Source organism: Pseudonaja textilis, chromosome 2 (genome assembly GCF_049901715.1).
Source record: "Pseudonaja textilis isolate UNSWEBS1 chromosome 2, rPseTex1.2, whole genome shotgun sequence".
NCBI classification, from domain to species: domain Eukaryota; kingdom Metazoa; phylum Chordata; class Lepidosauria; order Squamata; family Elapidae; genus Pseudonaja; species Pseudonaja textilis.
This window is the reverse complement of record NC_141991.1, coordinates 72,774,307-72,794,994: the sequence shown is the minus strand read 5'-3', so window position 1 is coordinate 72,794,994 and position 20,688 is coordinate 72,774,307. Positions and strand designations below refer to the sequence as shown.

Sequence of the window (20,688 nt, the reverse complement as noted above, 5' to 3'; positions counted from 1 at the left end):
TCCCCATCATGCTTGCCTCCTGATGGCACACACAGGCAAATGAAAGCGTGTCAGGAATAATAGCTTCATTAGCAATTACTGAGCAAAATAGTGCAGCAGCATCTTTCTGCCACTACAGTTTTTTCAAAGGAGAGGATATTTTGGCAGCCTGTGCGCATTGCTAGAACGTGAAAGGGTCAATCATCCACTTCAGCAGAAGAGTGCTTCATCAGTTGGTTACTTTTTTATTTTGCAAAAGCTTATAATTAAAATCAGCTTAGTTTGTTATCAGTGATTATATATTCAGTGTGCATCATTAACAGACCATAGACTAGGATTGGTATATAAACTTGAGAGCCTATCAATTAGAAGTATGTTTTCAAGACTTCTTTGGTGATCTTATCTTGCTCAATAACTATTCTAAAGATTATGTGAAGGATACTACTAAAGAAAGCATGCATACACATCATCAAACCAAAGTCTAATATTCTACTAAGCTTTTCTTGAGGGGAAAAACATGCTACCTATGCCATCCAGTTAGAAAAGTTGGCCTTTCTGGAAATAAGGATTTCTCTTTCCCTGTAAAAGAGTCCGCTACATCCTGGTGTCTGCCAGATGGCTGCAACTCCCAGAATCCCTAGAACAGGTTTCTCAACCATTCTTAGCCATTCTTGGCTCAGTTGAAGCCCAAACATCTTAGATTGCCGTGGTTAAGAAACACTGTCTTGGAGAGGAACATTAAAGATCATGCTGGCCTAGATTTCTGATCTTACAATAATGCACCTGGAGGGCACCAGTTCAGGAAAGTTGTTTTAGAGATTTTGTTCTAATCATTCACATAAAATATAGTAGGCCTTCTTAGCTTCAAGATGGGTAGACTTCAAATTCTAGGAGTTGAAGTCCATCCATCTTTAAGCTGCCCAAGGTTGAGGAAATAATGAAGTAAATAATGATATGAATAGGTGGGCTTTGTAAAATCAGGAGAAGCAATCTGAGGGAAATAAACCTTGCAAAGAAAGCATTTTGGAGAAATGGCATCTTTGTCATGGTTTAAATTCCTGTTTGATGGCAAATGAACATGGAACAAGATTGATGTTGAAATATTTGCACTGAGTGATCTTCTCAACTGATTAACTATCAAGATCTGACGGTATGAATTGATTATTCAGGGAAACATCTAAATTTCTTGCTCATTTGTTAAAGTCCTGGATAAGCATAGGTCACTTTTCTAAAACAGTAATTCTGCACTCAGCATTGTTGACAGTAATAATTAAGCTACTTTCCACCCTTCCCTCCTTTCCATTTAAGCATAATTTTTAAACTAATAAATTTAGAAACAGGTTGCCGTTACAGTAATTCTTGAAATCAGTATCCAAGCAGAGCAAAAGTGAAACAAGCTGAAGAGAATTTGGCTTTCTTAGGCCAATGTGCTGACCTCCTTGTTTCATATTTTCTAAGGAGAAAAAAGAAAAAAGAAAGGTGAATAGTAACCACACTAGTTACAGAAACAAAACTATTAATTATTGAGAGCTTTGAGTCTAGCTTGAGCTCTCTAAAGTGGGAAAGTCCACCTCATATTTTCAAGATCGTATATGTTTTAATCATATTCACAGATTACTGTAGCATTATTAACTTATCCATGTACTGCCACAAACATCTTTTATTCAGACCTTTTCCCCTGCAAATTATTCTAAACATTTATTTAATGCACAGCTATAAATATTTAAGGTGCCATTTCAATAAATTTGATCAAACCAAGGAAGTTGCTCATTTAGCTTTTATATCCATACATATGTTCTTCACACATGCATATAGCTAAAAAGCTTTTGTTGTTGTTCCAGCATTATGAAGCCTAAAGACATTTAGATGTTTTGCAAACTAGTTGGACATGCAACTAAAACATAAGCATGGAATCTGTGAAACCTACAGATCCAGCAGTATATTACAGCTGACATAATCAAGATTTTTTCCCCTTCAGAATAACGTTCGAACTGCAGTACTTTATTGCATGGTAGACTTTTGTAGCTAATGTAAGACACAAGTGATATCTCTACACCATTTCTGAATCAGAGGTGGGTAGCATTAGCTGGGAAATGAGGAATATGGATTAGGAGCTATGGACCTTTTGTCCTTTATTGTCCCACTAAGCAAGCCCTACTTAACTTGGTATCTCCAGATAGATGGGAATTCAACACAGTTCCTAACCAGCAAGCCAGAGTGTGCAAACAGAAGAGCTGGCCATTTAAAGAGTATTAAGTTGGGGGAGGCTGCCATGACTATCTGTGGCTAAGCATTTTGGAAAGCAGGATACTGCCCTAGAGAGCCCTCTGAGCAGATTGAACAGGGTTCTCCTCAAGTTACCTCAAGAGATCCATCAGTTTTGGTCTCCAGAATAGGTCACGTTCTCAGGATCCAAATTGCCTGCAAAGACAAAATATTAGCACATTTAATGAGCTGGAAAAATATTTCTTAATTGGAAAGAATTAATTAGTGCAACAAATACTACCTCCTTGGGGGGCTTTTGTTGGGGGAAGGTGGTGAGTGAGGTGGACTGGTGGTTCAGTGTGACCAGCTATTCCTACAAATAAATAAATAAATAAATAAATATATGTAAGTGTGTGTGTGTGTGTGTGTATATACACACATATATATACAGATAGATAGATAGATAGATGATAGATAGATAGATAGATAGATAGATAGATAGATAAATGCATACATATATATATATATATATATATATATATTGAATCTCATAAAACCGAACAACAAAGATCCATATATATATATATATATATATATATATATATATATATATATATATATATATATATATATATGGCATTCAGCTTTGTTCGGGTATTTTCCCACGTCATTGTAGTTGTTTTAAAGTTGTAGCTTTGTAAATGAAATGTTTTACAACGTAAAAAATACAATACAAATTTAAGAAAAGAAATAAGAAATACAACAGAAAAGACACAAAAGAAAAAAAAAGATATAAAGAAGTGGCTTCTGAACTTTACAGCAGTTATAAATGCATTTATATATTGTCCTCCCATCTCTTTCGCTCATCACTTCCTTCTTTCCATATTCTATTTTTTTCTAATCCCATAAATCCCAAATTACATTTTTTTCCATTTTCAGCAAAAGAAAAATCAATAAAAGGTATCTAGTCACTGACAAATGTAGTTGTCTTTTCCCTAATCAAATCCTTACCTCTACAAATGTTCCCATCTTTACCAACATTCCTTTATTGGGTGTATTTCAGAATCCTCAGCTATTCTTTTCCCAGGAACTGTGCAACTGACATATTATTTAAACCTGGGATGAAGCTGCCTTGGGGTTACAAAGATCCTCTAGAACAGGGGTGTCAAACTTGATTTCATTGAGGGCCACATCAGGGTTATGTTTGACCTCGGGGGGCTGGGATGCGGTGGGTGTGGCTGGCTCGATGTCACTTGTGCTAGGGGGCACCTGTAGTGGCCCAAGCACTATGCCAGCGAAAATGGGCTCCCAAACTCTGTTTTCAGCTGCAGCGGCCCTCCTGCAGCCCTCTGCCAGCAAAAACAGAGCTCAGGAGAGTTGCGTGCGGCCCTCCCAAGCTCTTTTTGCTGGCAGAGGCACCGTGAGCTGGTCCTTTGCTGTTTCCAGGGTGGTCCACAGCTAGATCTTAAGCACCCCATGGGCGAGATCTGACACCCCTGCTCTAGAAGCAAAGCCCCTTGATCTTCTATTAGTGCACAAAGACTAGCTTTTCTCTGATCGGGATGTACCTATAATCCTAGTTTAGCTTGTCTATTAACCATCAGCCCTTCCCTTTGGTCTAAAAGGTTAACAGAGTTAGAAGGGACCTTGTATGTCTTCTGGTCCAACCCCCCACCCAAGCAGGAGACCATACACCATTTCTGACAGATGGCAATCCAGTCTCTTCTCGAACGCTTCTAGTGATGAAGCTCCTACGGCTCCTGAAAGCAAGCTGTTTCATTGGTTGACTGTTCCCACTGTCAAAAAATTTCTTCTTATTTCTAGGTTGAATCTCTTCTTAATTAGCTCCCATCCTTGTCTGGCCTTCAGATGCTTTGGAAAATAGGTTGCCTCCCCTCTCTGTGACAGCCCTTCAAATATTGGAACACTGCCATCATAATCTAGATCATGTGTGTCCAGCCTGCGGCCCACATACGACCCTGAACAGCTAGTAACGTGGCCTCAAGATTGTAAACTTTTAACATTACGAGAGTGTTAGCTATATTTTTCATGACTCAATTGCACAATACTCAAGTATGAACTGCGTAGGCAATAATCGAACGCTGTGTAGAAGAGGGCACAGAGCTGTATTAACTGGGGGGCGGGGTTTGGAATCATCACCAATTCCAGGAATTCCTTAAAAGTATGGATGCTAGTTATGGGGGCATCATTTACTTTTCTGAGGTGGCTAAGGTGGCTAAGTCAGGGTAAAGTGTTGAAAAGGTTTTATTCTTTGTGAAATGAAATTGAGCCATTAATGGAATCAACAGGAAAATTTCTGCCAGAATTTGAAGATGAAAAATGACTCACAGATTTAGCAAAAATTTTGGTGAATTTGATTGCTCATTTAAAGGAGTTAAAAATATGCATATTCAAGGTGAAACTCAACTTATCTGTGCTATGTTTCAAACCATTTGAAATGACACTTTGGTTTAAATTATGGTACTTCACATTATGGCAAATAATTTTATGCATTTTCATATATTCGCTAAACAGAGTCTTGTGATCAGTGGAAAATATGCTTTCTGCTTTGATGCAGGAATTTCATAACAGGTTCAAGATTTTCAGAATATCAGAATATCTTCCCAGAAATAAAATATCCTTCACTTCACAATCACGCTTTATTGATGCCATTGCTTTTTGGCATGGTGTACATTTGTGAACAACTTTTTTTTCAAGAATGAAGCACACAAAAAGCAAAATTAGATCAAAATTTTCTGACGAGCAGTTGAAAACTCACTAGGAATTTCAACCACTTCCCATCCAACCAGACACCAATTGCATTGGCTCATGCATAAAAACAAGCACAAATATCCCACTCATTTCATGTATATATTATTGAAGGATGGTTGAAGGGGGGGTCTCTGCCTCAGAGGAGAGAGATGTCAGAGTTGAGGGAGAAGGATCCCCTGAAAGACATAGGGTGGGGCAATTCATTCAAGTGGTGATCGGCATGGGGCATAGAGATGGAAGCCAAAGGGCAGGCCTTTGCAGGGGAAGATGTCACCTATGCTTAAGACCAGTGCTGTGCTCCAGCCCTCTGAACTCACTCCCAGACCCTAATCATTAGCCTCTTGGAGGCCCAGGGTTTTGATTGTAAGGATGAATGCCAAGCCAGTTAATAATAAGCCCACCCCACCCCACCCTTATTTGAGATTTAGGGAGAGGCAAGTCGGCCTGATATGCATTACCAAGATCTGTCTAATTGAAGAGGGGGGGAGTATTCCCCTCTCTGAGATGTGGGGGTGGGTGGGTATTAGGATTTGGCAACAACCAAGGTCACAACAAGGCAGGGCAGGGGTGGGGGTGGCAATTGTCATTTGAGCATCTCTTGGCCTTCAGGGCCCATGTTCCCCATGTTTCCAGATGGGAGGCCCTGTTTCTGAGGCTAGGCTCACAGGATCAGATGGGAGTGTGTTGCTCTCTGGTGCATAACAACCTCCCCGCCTCAGCTGCCGGAGGCAAATCTGCTTCCAGGTGCAACTCAGTGTGTTGGTTATTCCCTTTAAAGCTGCCTAAACGAAAGCCTGTATCTGTGGAACCATCTTTTCCCAGTGGGATTGGCCTGTCCCATTCATGCTGCAAAGGGGCCTACTGCAGGTCTCATCAGCCAAGGAATTGGACTGGTGAGATCCAAGAGAAGGGTTTTTTCTGCTGTGGCCCCGTTCTTTGGAATATCTTGCACAGGAAGTAAGATCTGCCTTCTCCTTTTTTAGCCTTCAGAAAATATCTTAAAACTTGGCTATGGGATCCTGAAGGAAAAGCTTTTGGCTGGAGGTGGTTGGTGGTGCAGTTAGCAGAGAAGGTACTCCTGCTTCTCCACTCCAAACCTATGGATTTTTAGTTTTATTTTATTTTTTGTAATTTTAATCTGTTTTTATATTTACAATTGTCTGGATATTTGTATCATGAAGTAAGCAACTCAGAGTCGCTTCAGATTGCAAAGAGGATGGCAAACGAATTTAATATTCACAACCATAACCATCCTATGAGTAACTCTCCCCTTTGATAGCAGAAAGAAGCTCTTTACCAGCACAGTCTGGACGTCCACGGATTTTAGAGCCCTCAATTATTGTGCCATTTTTGTAGACACACCAGCAATAGCCGCTGCTGGAATGGCACTGCATAGGCAGATAGCTCCCCTCTCCATCACAATGGGCACAGAATCTTCCTGGGTGGACACCCTTAACACATTCTTCCTTCTGGCACTTGGTTTTCCCTTTGAAAGAAAAGGTGGAGAACCAAGGAAATTGTAATATTTAGAGCTGATTGCCAGTACTCTCGCTGTCCTTTTAAAGCACTTGTAAATCACAATAATTATATATCCCTTGCCTTCAGAAGAGCGCATATGATGTTACGTAGTATATGGCCTTTAGTTCAAGCTGTGGTGCCAACTCCCCTCAGCCTCACCCAGCAAGGACAATAACAGAACAACAGAGTTGGAAGGGGCCTTAAAGGTCTTCTAGTCCAACCCCCTACTCAAGCAGTAAATCCTATGCTATTTCAGACACATGGCTGTTCATTCTCTTTTTAAAAAAGAATGGCCAGGAATGGTTGGAGTTGTCAAATATCTAGGACAGGGCTGTCAAACTAGCAGCCTGCGGGCCTGATGTATCACAAGCTGGCCATGCCCAGTTTAACAAGGGGTGGGTGGGGAAGTCATGATTCATCACTTGATGACGATGTGACAGTACAAGTTTGACACCCCTGATCTAGAATATTTGATCCTGGACAGATCAGTGTTAATGACTGCAGTGGTGTATGATAGATTAGAAATCATTGTGGACTTTCTGTGAGTTAATTACAATAATAGATTGTTAACAGAGTGCTTTAAAGTTTAGCTTTGCTGTTGGGTTCCTTTTTCTACAGTAGATAAATGGTGAGTCAAATTGATTGGCTAAATAGAGTTGTAGAAGTTCATAAACTGTGGAGCTGTTTGGAAGGAGGGAACTATTATTGTTGAAATATATTTATCAGTATTCAGCTAGGAGGGAACAATATGTGTGTATTTTTTGTTGTTGTTTTATGTCCATGTTTGTCTTGTTTATCATTTTGCCTTGCCTTGTCTTTTTTCTTTTTTTGAGTTTGTATTTTAACTTGGGATATAAAATTTTAAAAAAATTATGAGGAGTGATAGGAGTTGTACTGTACCTCAACTATGTCTGAAGAGATGCAGTTCTCCAATGATGTGGCAATTAAATATGACAAATTTATAATCTGAGCATAATTCAGAAATGAAGTGTTTCTCGGAATGTGGCACAACTACACTCCAGGAAGCCAGTCTCTCAGGGAGAAGCATTCAATAGAGCTTGCCCCAGGATGGTGAGGCTTTTGCATACACAATACACATTAGAAGGGAAGGAGAGCTACCTAGTCTACTGTATAGCCATCACACCTCACATAAGCAGCCTGGAAGGTCCAAGCAAAGTTTTAACATATGGCTTGGCTGACTGTGCTGGATGCTCCCTAATCATCAAAACAGGTTGTTCCATTGCAGCTACACTAAAGGGAAGGGAAGGGTAAGGAAATAATGCTTTTTGTAACAATATGCCACTTTAATTAGGACAGCTATTTCATTGGGATGGCTCCCAGGGAAACCATTTAGCCTAATGAGAGCAAACATAATGAGTAGTTGAATGGAGGCAGTATTAATATAAATTCAGCTAATGGGGGCAGTGGCTGATGACTGCTGGGCGGCTAATTGATATGAAAATCTCAGCCACTGGGTTTGATTTCAAAAACTGCAGAAATCATAGAAGGAAGAATTCTTCTTAAATACAAGATTGGTGTTCAAGTTTGTTACATAAAGTTACTGAGCTCACTGAAGCATTATTGAATCATTTACAGAGGGAGCTGCTGAAATGCCCAAGATGGTCCCATGGGTTTTAAATTATATTGAAGAGGCTCTTAATTTGCACCTTGGGTCTTCCTTCCTCACAGATGCAACTTCTAGCTTGTAACTGAAGTATTAAATGAATCACTTATTGCCAGATGTGTGTGTGTGTGAGAGAGAAGGTGGGGGAGGGAGGGGGAGAGAAAGAGAGAGCACACTTTTCTTTTGCTTTGTGACTTCCAGTGTTTTCTCTTCTTCCATTTAAGTTCTAGGCTCTACAGCACGAAAAGCTCATCAACCACCCCAGGCTCAATAAATTAACAGGTAGCCCTTGACTTACAAATAGATCACATGACCCCAGGGCACTGCAAGCATCATCAATATGAGTCAATTGCCAAATGTCTGAATTCTGATCACAGGACTCTATGGAAGCTACAACGGTCGTAAGTGTGAAAACTGGCCGTCAGTCACTTTTTTCAGTGCCGTTGTAACTTTGAATGGTCACTAAACAAAATGTTGTAAATCAAGGACTACCTGCATTGTGTACCTTTAGCCCATTGCCTCTTCTCTGTAGAAAGGCAAGGAGATACAAAGGATTCCCAAGTCAAGCATCCTGTAGTAGTCTATGGAGATTGTCCATCATTCAGGTCATGGTTGTCCCAAAGGTGCTTTTTCAAGAGGTAACTGGACTTTCTGATGTTTTTTTTTAAGATGTTTTGATTCTTATCCAAGAAGCTTCTTCAGCTCTGAAGAAGCTTCTTGGATGAGAAGCAAAACACCTTCAAAGAAAAACCAGAAAGTCCAGTTGCCTCTTGAAAAAGCACCTTTGGGACATCATGTAGTAGCAAAATAATCAGTACTACATAAATAGCTTGTTCCAAAATTAATTTGTATTAATTGATCCAGAAAGAAACACCCACCCACCCTACCCCAAATGATGTCCAATATGTTGAAAGTGATCTTTCCAATGAGTGACAGGGAGCCCTGGCAAAGAAGAAGAGACAACAAGAGGAATTCCACATTGTAATCCTTCTTGGTCTCTTGCTCACTGGCATCAGCCCTAATTTCCTTCTGACATGGAGCATCCCTCTTGATAAATGTAGGTACCTAATAAAGATGGGCATTTTCTTCCCAGCTTAAAACATTGGCCAATTTACATCAAGAGAGGCTTTGAATATTTTACACAATCTACCCAAATGGCAATATTCCTTGTCATCCTTCAGTAATCCCCCTGGATATGTTGCTCTCAGAAATAAATTGTTGCAGGGACAAAGGCAAGTGGTTTATTTTATGCAAAGAGGAACCAAAGGGCACAGAAGAATGCACTGATATAATTTTACAGCTGGCAATAAGAATACTGAATTCAAGCAACATTGGCACGAAGAGAGGAGCAATTCCCTTGGCATCAATTAAAAAACACATTTGCATCTAGAAAAGCCTTCTGGGCAGAGCATTGCCTTTGAGTGAGGGGCTTGCCTTGGCTTGTTTGAGAAAGAAACCAAACTTTCATCTAGTTCCCACCAATTAGTCAGTTTGGGAAAGACAATTCTCCTCCTCCCACTCTCCATCCCAGCTAGTTCAAAAGATGGGAGGAACAGGTAGGATGGAGAGCTGCAACTCGAGAAGGGATGTGTGGAAATGGCAAAATCCCTTTTGCAATCAAACAAAAGATTTGCATTTCAGATCATCTTCTTTTAATGACCCCATAATCCCTTGCAGGGTAGAGTCTGGGCAACTGAATGGAGCTGGGTATTTACTGGCCAGATGCCCTTCCTGTCACCAATATGGAGTTTCATTCAGCAGATATATTGTCATTGTGCCCAGAGAGAGAAATATCTGCCTCTACCTAGGATCAAACTCACAGCCTCCTGATTGTGAGGTGAGAGCTCCACCTCTAGGCCACCGCACTAGTCATTTGCATTTACAAGATGGTGCCTTTGAATTCTTTCCTTGAACATGGGGCTTCTCTCCAGCCAAAAAAAAAATCCCAGTAACTACTGAGTTCTTTCTCTAAAGGTAAAGGCCTCCCCTGTCCAGTGGTCTCCGATTCAAAGGAGCATCTCTGTTTCTTAGGCAAGGGAGCCAGCATTGTCTGAAGACATTTCTGTGGTCATGTGGCCAGCACGACTATACTCCAAGGTGCATGGAACACTATAGCAATAGCACTTAGACTTAAATACTGCTTCACAGTGCTTTACAGCCTTCTCTAAGCGGTTTACAAAGTCAGCCTATTGCCCTCCCAACAATCTGGGTCCTCATTTTACTGACCTCAGAAAGATGAAAGGCTGAGTCAACCTTGAGCCTGGTGAGATTTGAACCACCAAATTGCAGGCAGCCGGCAGTCATCAGAAGTAGCCTGCAGTACTGTGCCACCGAGGCTCTGTTACCTTCCTACCAAAGTGTAAAGGTAAAGGATTCCCTCGCATAGACATGCTTGGTGTTTTCGGCTCTAGGGGGCGGTGCTCATCTCCGTTACAAAGCTGAAGAGCCAGCGCTTTCCAAAGATGTCTCCATAGTCATGTGGCTGGCATGACTAAGTGCCGTAGGCACACGGAACACTGTTACCTTCCCACCAAAGTGGTCCCTATTTTTCTACTTGCATTTTTACATGCTTTTGAACTGCTAGGTTGGCAGAAGCTGGGACAAGTAACAGGAACTCACTCCGTTACGTGATGCTAGGCATTCGAACCACCGAACTGCCGACCTTTCTGATCGACAGGCTCAGCGTTTTATCCACTGAGCCAACGCGTCCCTTAGACTTACCAAAGGCTATTTATCTACCTGTATTTACATGCTTTCAAACTGCTAGGTGGGCAGGAGCTGAGGTAAGTAAGGGGAGCTCACCCTTTTGGGGGATTCTCAGGTCTCAAATCTGAGCTGTCAGCTTTCCAACTGACAAGCTCAGCATCTTTAACCAATGACCCATTGCATGCCCCCCATTCTTCCCCTATGAGCCACGGTCATGCGTACAGTATATTACAGTGTGCCCTGATGTGCCCATGCTGTGCACTTCCTTGACCTCTTCATTCAATATTGCTGGTTGGACGTAATTAAACCAAAGGCATCTTTCCTGCAATTGGCTTTCTTCATTATTATAATGCTATGTACTCAACTTACAACCACAGCTGAGCCCAAAATTAATGTTGCTAAGCAAGGCAGTTGTTAAGTGAATTGTGCCTCATTTTAGGACTCTTTTTGCCACAGTTAAATGAATCATGTGGTTGTTAAGCAAATCTGGCTTTTCTCATTGACAGCTTGTTAGAAGCCAGCTGAGAAGGTGTACCAATGGTGATCACACCACCCCAGCACAGTGCAATGGTCATAAACACAGGCTAGTTGCCTAGGGTAGAAATTTTGATCACATGACCATGAGGATGCTGCAAACAATTGTGAAAAATGACCATAAGTCACTTTCCTCAGTGCTATTGTGACTTCAAATGGTCACTAAACAAATGTTTGTAAGTCAAGTACTACTTCTACTGTATGGTACTGATGCTAAATTATGAAATAAGCAAAGCTACAAAGAATGGGACAAGGCGGGGAGAGACCAACTTTATTCTATCCTGACCCTTCTGCATATACCTCAGAATTTAACTTTCCTCTTGATAACATCACAACACTTGGAAATGCCTTCTAGGATATTGTTGCTGTTCCTACTGATTTCCTACACCTCTTTAAAATGATAGGCACAAGTAGAAAATGATACTTTGATGTGCTCTGAGTTGAATGAATTCATTCTTTGCTTCCAAGAATTTCATGCTTAAAAGTTGTTTGTTTCCTACAAGTCTAGCGTACATACCTTTTTCTTCGGTGTCCTGTTTTTGGGCCATTTGGAAGATCAGCCATTTGTGCATCCAGGTTTCAAACTCCTGCAAACACACCATGTATCGTTACTGAAGGCTAATGATATGAAATTAAGGCCACTATCGTTCTGCTCCTCCTTGTTAACCCCTTGGAGAATAATCCGTATCTCCTAAAGAGGGCTGTTGAAGATTCAAAGGAAGGTGCAGATGTTTCTTATGTAAGAGGAGAGATAGGTAGAAAGGCTCTCTGGTAGGACTATACGTGACCCTCCCATAAATAGTGGAAATCAGAATAAGTCTTGATAAGAAAATGAGAGAATCACAGAAGAGGGATGAGGGTTCAGGAAAGAAAATCAGTAGCATCCAAGGAGGAGGAAGGGGACTCTAGAGATGACAGAGATTTACCTTCCAGTCATCGTAAGCCATGCGGATCTTCAGGTGTCCCATATTTTCCTGGAAGGTGCTTTTTAATTCAGGAAAAGTTCTGCTTGGGTTTTCTCGCTGAAGAAAAAAGACATATTTACAGTACAGATACAAGAAGGTCTGTTGTTCAAGACCACCACCAAGGCCAAGTTCATATGCTGATTATTATTTTCATTTCATTTTGGCTTATTATGTGGCTGAGCCTCTACAGCTTGGTCAAAAAACTATGTTTTGTACATGGTTTAGGGTTATATACAAATCCACATGTTATGCCAAACTATAATTTGTTTAACTACGGTGCATTGAAACAACCGATAGCCCAAATGAAGCAACGTGTGTGTGATGACTTTGTATGTTGTATGAACCAGGTTGAAGACTAGGCTTAGTTTATACATTATGAGCAACTTGGTTTCAGTAGTTTAATGAAGCGTCCTAATAAGTAAGATCATGTAGACGTGACTGCAACAGTTCTGTATGTTTGAACTGGACCCATCACTTCATTCTTCTGAATGGTAATTTAAAATAGAAAAGGAGTTGATGGGATAAGAGTTGCTGGCATGCCTAACTCATAGTTTTCCTCACTCCATTTTCCTTCCTAAATTATCTTCCTTGTAAAGAATTAGGAAGCTGACCTGGATGGAGACATGCAGCTGCTGCCTAGACAAAAGAATCTGAAACATTTTTTTAAAGTCCAGAAACAGATGACATTAGGAAGTGGCTTAGGCAGAAACCTCCCTAATTGATTAAATTATAGGAAGAGGGAGAAGGTATAGCACAATGAGACTGTTGCAAGAGACTTATTACATCCAACCTCAGAGCAGATTTAACCTTCCTAGCTAAAGGAAGACTAGAGCTATTGTAGAATTTATTTCCTAGCCTGCTCTACTTAATGGTGCTCACAATCTGTCTCAGTAGGATTCCAAATCCGAATGTAATTCTCATCACAAGAAAAGCAGGTAGGCCAAAGAGGTTTTGAAAATATTAATTTCACTCATATAGCACAATTAACATCGAATATATGTGAATACCTAGGCTGGGGAGTGGTGCTAAAGCACACCGATCAAGCAAAAAAGGAACTTGAAATTAAAAATACTCTTTGCACAGTTAAAGTGAAAGCACTTAGCAAGAGGAACAAACTCTCTGATCAAGGTCCAAAGCAGTTAGTAACATGCCTGACTGTGAAAAAATGGCACAGAATTACAGTTTGTTCTTTGTTGCTTGAAGGGGGAAAAAAACTGCTAATCAACTTATCCGGTGTAAACTGGTACACCAAAAGTTCCAGCTTGATATGCTTTGCTTTCATTGGCAGCTTCTTTAAATCTTGGCAGAAACTACTGCTAGGTTCTGTAAGATTCACTAGAAGAAGGTCCTTCCCTTTTTTTGAGTTTCAGTTCTTCCATAGACTGTATGTATCTGCACTCAAGGATTGTTGCTGATTCTTATGTCTAGAAAAAAACATCATTGGTCAACTTCGCTGCTTGAAAAGCAAAGTAGATTAATGAGATTTTAACTACAGTTAAAATGTGTGTCTCATATAAGCAGCCTAGCCTGCCTTCCTCTTTCTAAATCCTGCCTGCTCTCCTACTGTCATAATCTTACTAGATAGAGATGGAGATGCCATCTTGCAAAGTTTCTCCATCAGGACAATCCATTTTCTGACAACTTTGGCAGGCTCATCAGGAACAGAGTTTGCAGGAAGGTTTACATTACATTGCCAGGACAGTCTTCTTGAATTTAATATATACTGTGTCCAAACTGCATACTTCTTCCCTGCCTAATGTTGGGTGGAAGGTAGGTTCAAGGAGGAGCCACAGCCTTGAGAGAGAGTTTGAATACATCAACGTGTGGCACCTGCTGTGCCTTTTCCCCCAAGCTTTCATGCATCACACTGAATGCAGATTGTCTGGAGTATCTACTGTCAGGTCACAATGCTTCGTCACAAATGCAAAAGTAACAAGATGAGATCCCTCACCAAGAGCAGGCGCTTGACTTGATCCTCGGTGCTGTTAGTCAGCTTGTTTTCCATCTTCAAAAACTGTAAAAAAGAAAATAGGAATTTATTCCAGAAAAGGAGAAAATTAGAAGGAGCTCCCATGTCGCTGGAATTATAGTAGGCAGTGGCAGGAGGGGTTGTTTATCCTTGTGATCATAAGGGAAGGAGGGAGGGACTGAGACGGTGGTGGGATTCAATTTTTTTTACTACCGGTTCTGTGGGCATGGGTTGGTGGCAGAGGTGGTATTCAGCAGGTTCTGACCAGTTCTGGAGAACCGGTAGCAGAAATTTTGAATAGTTTGGAGAACCAGCAAATACCACCTCTGACTGGAGATTTTACAGTATCCTTCCCCTGCCATGTCCACCAAGCCACACCCACAGAACCAGTAGTAAAAAAAATTGAATCCCACCATTGGTTGGTGGGTGTGGCAGGGGAAGGATACTGTAAAATCTCCAGTCAGAGGTGGTATTTGCCAGTTCTCCGAATTACTCAAAATTTCCATTACTGGTTCTCCAGAACTGGTCAGAACCTGCTGAATACTATCTCTAGACTGAGATAATTTAAACATAATAGTTGCCTCACTTTGTGTGTATCAATTCTAAATATACTTTGTGGGTAAACTTCTAAACAATTCTAAATTGTGTGTAACCATGATCCATGAAAGTTTGTGCAAAAATAAATGTGTTGCCTTGAGAACACTACATAACTCTTGGTTGAAGTGCTGTGAAAGGTGAACTTTTAAAACTAGCCAGTTTTTCAGTTTTTCAGAAGTTGCAGAACTACCCACTGAAATAGTTCAAGAGGAACTATTGGGAATCCAACACAGTAAGACAACAATAAGTCATGGAAGGGAGCTGTGGCCTTCACCATCTGTCATATTTACCTCCGGTTCATTCAGACCCAAAGGCATCACATTAGCTATTGCCATCTTTGGGCCTGGTCTTTGGACCTCTGTGGAAAGAAAGAGAGTTGTAAAATACATGCAGAAAGGGGTAAACAAAAGAGCATTCACAAGTGCTTTCTACCCTTCTAGTTGTGTCAAACTAGGGACATAAGAACTTGAGTCCCTGGTTATTATCCAAAAAAATCTCTGAAGCATGACAAGGGAATGTTTACTTTTGTGCATGTGTGAGCGTGCACAATAGAAATTTTGGCTAGCTTTCTTTGAGTTGGAAACCCAGTCCTTCATACTCAACCACAAATTCAAAAATCCCTTTTCCTACCGGATGGCTTTTTTCTAGCAGGACTAAATAAAAAGATCAGACAAGCCTGTGCAATTGCAAACAAGCTGTCACAAGTAAACCTTATCTAAGGTCTATCCATCATCTTTCTGCTCTGAAGCTGAAAGCGAAAGGAAGGATGGGTAGCTGACTAACTTTTAGAGATGCTGCTGGTCAGGGAGTCCAGTTTCAGTTGCTGGGTGTTCTTGGTCAGCTTGGTGATCTGGTTGTCATGTTGATACACAAAGTAGACAGTCACAGCCTGGCCAGCGAGGAGCAAGACCCCCAGGAGAGAGAAGATGGTGTAGGCAGTCCCCCGGCTGCAAGAATTTCTGCCAAATATAAGAGGTGTGTGTCAGTACTCACTCAGCCATCCTAACGTCTGTCCCTCCCTCTCTAAACTGGGACCCTGTACCAAAACATCTGCATTTATGTGGTGACGAATACACATCTGCAGGATTCTGCTAGAGATACACGTTGCTTAGACATTTCTTCTATTTATCATGCAGACCTCTTCCTATTGCAGTAATTACCAATTAGCTGAGATAGCAAGAAGACTCTGTGATCCACCCCCTTGTGAGTTTGTTAACATTAGAAAGAACTATAGAGAAAGAGCAAATGAAGTCATTACAGGCAGTAGTTCTTGTCTTACAACAGTTTGTTTAGTTCAAAGTTACAAAAAGTAATTTATGACCGTTTTTCACACTAACAACCATTGCAGCATCCCCAGGGTCACGTGATCAAAATTCAGGAGCTTGACAGCTGTCTCATATTTAAAATGGCTGCAGTTTGTGCGAGTTGGAAGAAGTTTCCAGTTCCATCTTCTTGAATACAGGTTCCCCACCAGGCTGTGACTTGAGTTTGTTACCGTTCATCTTGATGACCCATGACTGCTATGTCAAATCTGCTACAAATCATATTGTGAAATATGCAGATGACATGGAAGTGGTGGGTTTTATCTGGGACAATGAAGATGCTTACAGGAGAAGATAAAGGCTTTGGTGGACTGGTACAATAAGAAATAACCTGGTTTTGAATGTTAATAAAACAAGGGAGATTTTTTTGTTGTGGTTGATTTTAGGAAGAGTCAGCATAGCCATACTCCACTTTATATCAAGGCTGCAGCTGTGGAGGTGGCCAACAGTATTAAGTATCTGAGGGTGCTGATAATTAACAATCTGACTTGGTCTCTCCACATGTCACCCTTAGCAAAGCGGGCAAACCAGCATTTGCATTTCCTGAATCAGTTGAGGAGAGCACATCTTTCTCCTTCTGTCCTGGCCACTTTTTACAGAGGCACGATTGAGAGCGTTTTAACAAACTGCAGGAATGTTTGGTTTGGTGGCTGCAATGCCTCAGAGAGGAAGTCCATACAGAGAGTGGTAAGGACAGCCAAGGAGATTATAGGATGCTCACTTCCCGTTATTCAGGATGCTGCTTATAAGCGCTATGTGCTTAGAGCTCAAAGCATTGTTAGAGACCCCACACACCCACTTCAAGGTCTTTTTCTGTTGCTCCCCTCTGGGAGGAGGTTTCGAAGTATTTCTAGCAGGACTAGTACTGTAGCCGTAAAGAGCTTTGTTCCTTATGCCATCTGCCATATAAATTCACAGGATTCCTTTCCCCCCCTACATATATGGACACATTCGAACTAGACTGTGATGTTTTTCTGTGACGTGTGTGTGTGTGTGTGTGTGTGTGTGTGTGTAATGGTTATCTTTTGAGAGCTGAAGGCAACAAAATTTCATTTTAATGTATGCTGATTAGCGTGCGTTTAAAGTGACACTAAAGTTCTGTTCTGCTCCGTTTTGTTCTATCATGTGATCTCCTTTTGTGACCTTCGGACAAGCAAAGTCAATGGGAGGAAGCCAGATTCACTTAACAGCCGTATCACTAATTTAACAATTGCAGGGATTCACTTAACAACGGTGGCAAGAAAGGTCGTGAAATGGGGCAAAATGCACTTAACAAATGGCTCACTTAGCAACAGAAATTTTGGGCTCAATTGTGGTTGTAAGTCAAGGACTACCTGTATTTTTTTCCCTTACACCAAAGGATTAATTTCCCTCATGGAAGTCCCTCCCTTTGGAAGTTGCCAAAGAAGCATAGCTTTGAGGTAATATAAGTATATACTCTACTACTACCCTCCTGAACAAACATTGCAAGATAAGGGCGTGGGTTTATTTATTTATTTATATATATATAAATATATGTGTGTGTATATGTGTATAATGGATACAGTGGAATAGGCTTCAGATTTAAAAGAAAACATGACCAATTAAAAAAAAAAGTCCCCTACCAAATTATAAAAAAACCCTATCTTTCCCAACCTGTATCTTATCCCTTCCCATAGCTCACAAAATAACCTAGTCGAAAAACAAAATTAGGAAATTCCCAAGAGTTCTATATATGATTCATTAATTTGGATTTGTTGCTTGCAAAATAGAAGTTAAAAGTGAAAGCAAAGAAATGTTTTCCAGCACAAGGTAGAGTACAACAAATCAAGGTTTTTGTTCTGGCTACTTCTCTTGTACGTTTGTACTTTGTGACTGCTCCAGGGAGGTCTACAGAGTATGATTATACAAAAAAAAAAAAAAAAACAAAGATGTGCGACATGTAAAAAACAGGTGGAGTTTTGAATAGTGTACATATATTCACTGATTATAGAGGCAATTACAGGCTACAGAAGGAGAACTTTTGAAATGAAAAGTCAGTTTTTAAAAAAAAGATGGAATTGTTGGACAACACTATCCTAGAAGAGCCTTTTCCACATGCCAAGTTTTATATGCAGGTATCTTTTAAAAAAGCAACCAAGAAGAAGTTTCAGTCTAAGGTTTCCTTCAATTGTATATAGAACTAGCAGATTAGCTTAACCTCATAAAATATTATTATGCCTGCTTGCTACTAGGGTGGTCATGTTGTCTCCAGACAATTCTGGGAAAGAGGCTAAAAAATACTTGAACTACATTAACTGACGTAACAGACATGACAACCAAGGGAGAGCCCTTCCAGCAGTTTAAATAATTCCACTTATGATTTAAATAATTATCAGAAAGCCACATTGTCTGATTGTTCCAGATTTATTTCCTCCTCCCGTTGAGAGAGAGAGAGAGACTGATTGACTTAGATATTGCCATGCACTGAGTGTCCTGATATACTCTGGGCAGTCCTCCATTTTAAAATAAGTTAGAGTGGATTCAAAAGCAGAATATACTGTGGGAGGTTGTCTTGGGGGGAAAAAACTGTAGCTAGTTTAGCATTTTGGCTGCAAGTTATACCAGTATGCATTCAGTGGGAGTTAGAAATGAGCTGGTAACTGAAGTATAGATGAGAAGTTTTTGAACACATTTCACCCTAGCAACAGCTAATCATCTGGAAGCTATTAAATGTTTGGCTTTGATTATTGGCTTGTCTTATAGTGTCTGTGGCCAGCTTTATAGCAGTATAATTCCCTAAAAATGGTCTCCTTTATTAAGAATTATTTTTCACCATGTAAAACTTTACAGCCTCTGAGGACATAATATACAACTTTTGTCACAATAAAAAAAATACAAATATGGTATGGAAATATAAGAACTCAGCTTCACATTTCTGCTGATTTATGAAGCTTTGAACATTTTACAGGACTGTTATGAAAGTAATATCATAGATTTTTAGCTTTTCTTAAAGAAGTGGTAAGATGCCTATGTAATGAATTTTGGGGAACAAAGATGAAAGCAATATGTCTTTTTTTAATGTACAAAGTAGTTCTATTGGGCAGAATAAATAATGATGAAAAGCAAAGGGCAATTGGTGGCTACAAATACGTTTTTAAAACAAGACAGTTAATGTTTAGTGAACATTTTTACTTCTTAGAAAAGAAAGAAAAGAAGAAGGAGAGAAAATTAAGTTATATTTCCAAAGCACCATTGTAAAACAAAATCGAAAATAGTGAAATACTGGAGAAAATGTATAATTCTTTGCCAATGATTAAAAAAAATAGCTCTAGTACTTATTTGGTTTTAGCACATAATATATTACTAAACTGATGGCACATACTGTGGCTTCCTTATAACCTGACTGGTTTTCTTAAGCACCAAGCACCGTGTTTCAACTTTTTGGTGAGATTGAGAGATTTATCCTAGATTGATTGTGCTAATGAAGCAAGCCCAGCATGAAAAGATTCACGGTTAAGAGATATGCCTATACTTGAACAAGGTTTATAAGTGCTAAGCCAAAATATGGTTGGTTTGAGACTTAGCAAAAAGTGTGAACCCAGCCATTGCGATTTATAAAATCTAGTTTATGACGTCTCATGAGTGTAAAGCCAATTATAGGTTATTCAATAAATCATAGTTGAAGACAAAAATAAGAAAAATCTAAGCAATATAATCCCACCCATGTTTATTCACACAACCCCATGGATATAAATGGGCTTATTTCCTTTAAATTTTCATAATGCTACAGCTTCAGTGCTTCCCACGATTCCTGTTCCTGTGACTTTTGCCACCAGATTTCATCCAGTTGGAACGTGATATCTCCCATTTAGCAGCCACCAGCATATAGGATGGGATGCTGGGAATTGTAAACCAACTCAGGCGGAGGGCATCGTATATGGAAAACCGTCACTAGACTTTGGCCAATGCACTAAGGTTCAACTTAAATGCTTGTCTTAATTCCTTCTTATATCAGCATAGATGATTCTAGACACATGGGGGGGTTGCAGAAGAACAACCCCCCCTCCAATTATTACATTTCTTACCAACATCAAATGTCCCCTACTTTTCAATACGATGGTAAGTGCAATACTGGAAACTCAAAACTCAGCCCAAGGAAATAAAGGAGTGGTAATTACAAATACCTTGCTTGTTGTCCTGTAGAACCAGTTGGTGGGAGAAGAATATGATCATCCTCCATGGTTTTTATCGCCTCAGGAGCTGAGTTCTGGCAATGTGGTTGATGACTGGGAAATGTGAATTTTTAAAAGTTTGCTGGGCTTTTCAAGTGTTTCTTGAAAGGCAAATGAAGGAAGTGAAAGTAGAAAGACCTAGGTAGCTGGAAATACCCTTCGATATTCTGCCCACATTATTATCATGAAGGAATATAATTGGGCATTTTTATTCTAGATTTAATTGTCATTGGGTACTCAAATGACATCATCTGTTGGCAGGCAACCTGTGGCTGTTCTTTGTTCCATTCAACTGTTAGTGTAC

The 20,688-nt window shown here is 40.2% G+C and overlaps 1 protein-coding gene across 2 annotated transcripts; it reads right to left on the bottom strand.

Annotated features, from left to right (window-relative positions):
• Positions 1-204: 204 nt before the first annotated feature.
• Positions 205-20,449, bottom strand: CD74 (CD74 molecule). Of its 2 annotated transcripts, XM_026696608.2 has the most exons (10): positions 20,337-20,449; positions 15,653-15,828; positions 15,160-15,227; positions 14,255-14,317; positions 12,265-12,360; positions 11,856-11,925; positions 6,254-6,442; positions 2,486-2,557; positions 2,341-2,400; positions 205-1,432 (listed from the first exon to the last, which is right to left on the bottom strand). In XM_026696608.2, exons 1-9 carry the CDS (start codon positions 20,390-20,392, stop codon positions 2,354-2,356), a joined length of 837 nt encoding a protein of 278 aa, XP_026552393.1. In that variant the 5' UTR covers positions 20,393-20,449; the 3' UTR covers positions 205-1,432; positions 2,341-2,353. The 2 variants fall into 2 exon arrangements, with proteins under 2 accessions (XP_026552393.1, XP_087780406.1); XM_087924280.1 differs by lacking the exon at positions 2,486-2,557.
• Positions 20,450-20,688: the final 239 nt, after the last annotated feature.

Coding starts and splice junctions, on each gene's coding strand:
- CD74 (XM_026696608.2), bottom strand. CDS start 20,392: ATGGAGGATGATCATATTCTTCTCCCACCAACTGGTTCTACAGGACAA. Junction 12,361..14,254: donor AAGTCAAGCGCCTGCTCTTG/GTGAGGGATCTC, acceptor TTTTTTCTTCAG/CGAGAAAACCCAAGCAGAAC. Junction 6,443..11,855: donor ACAGGACACCGAAGAAAAAG/GTATGTACGCTA, acceptor TTTCTTTCAAAG/GGAAAACCAAGTGCCAGAAG.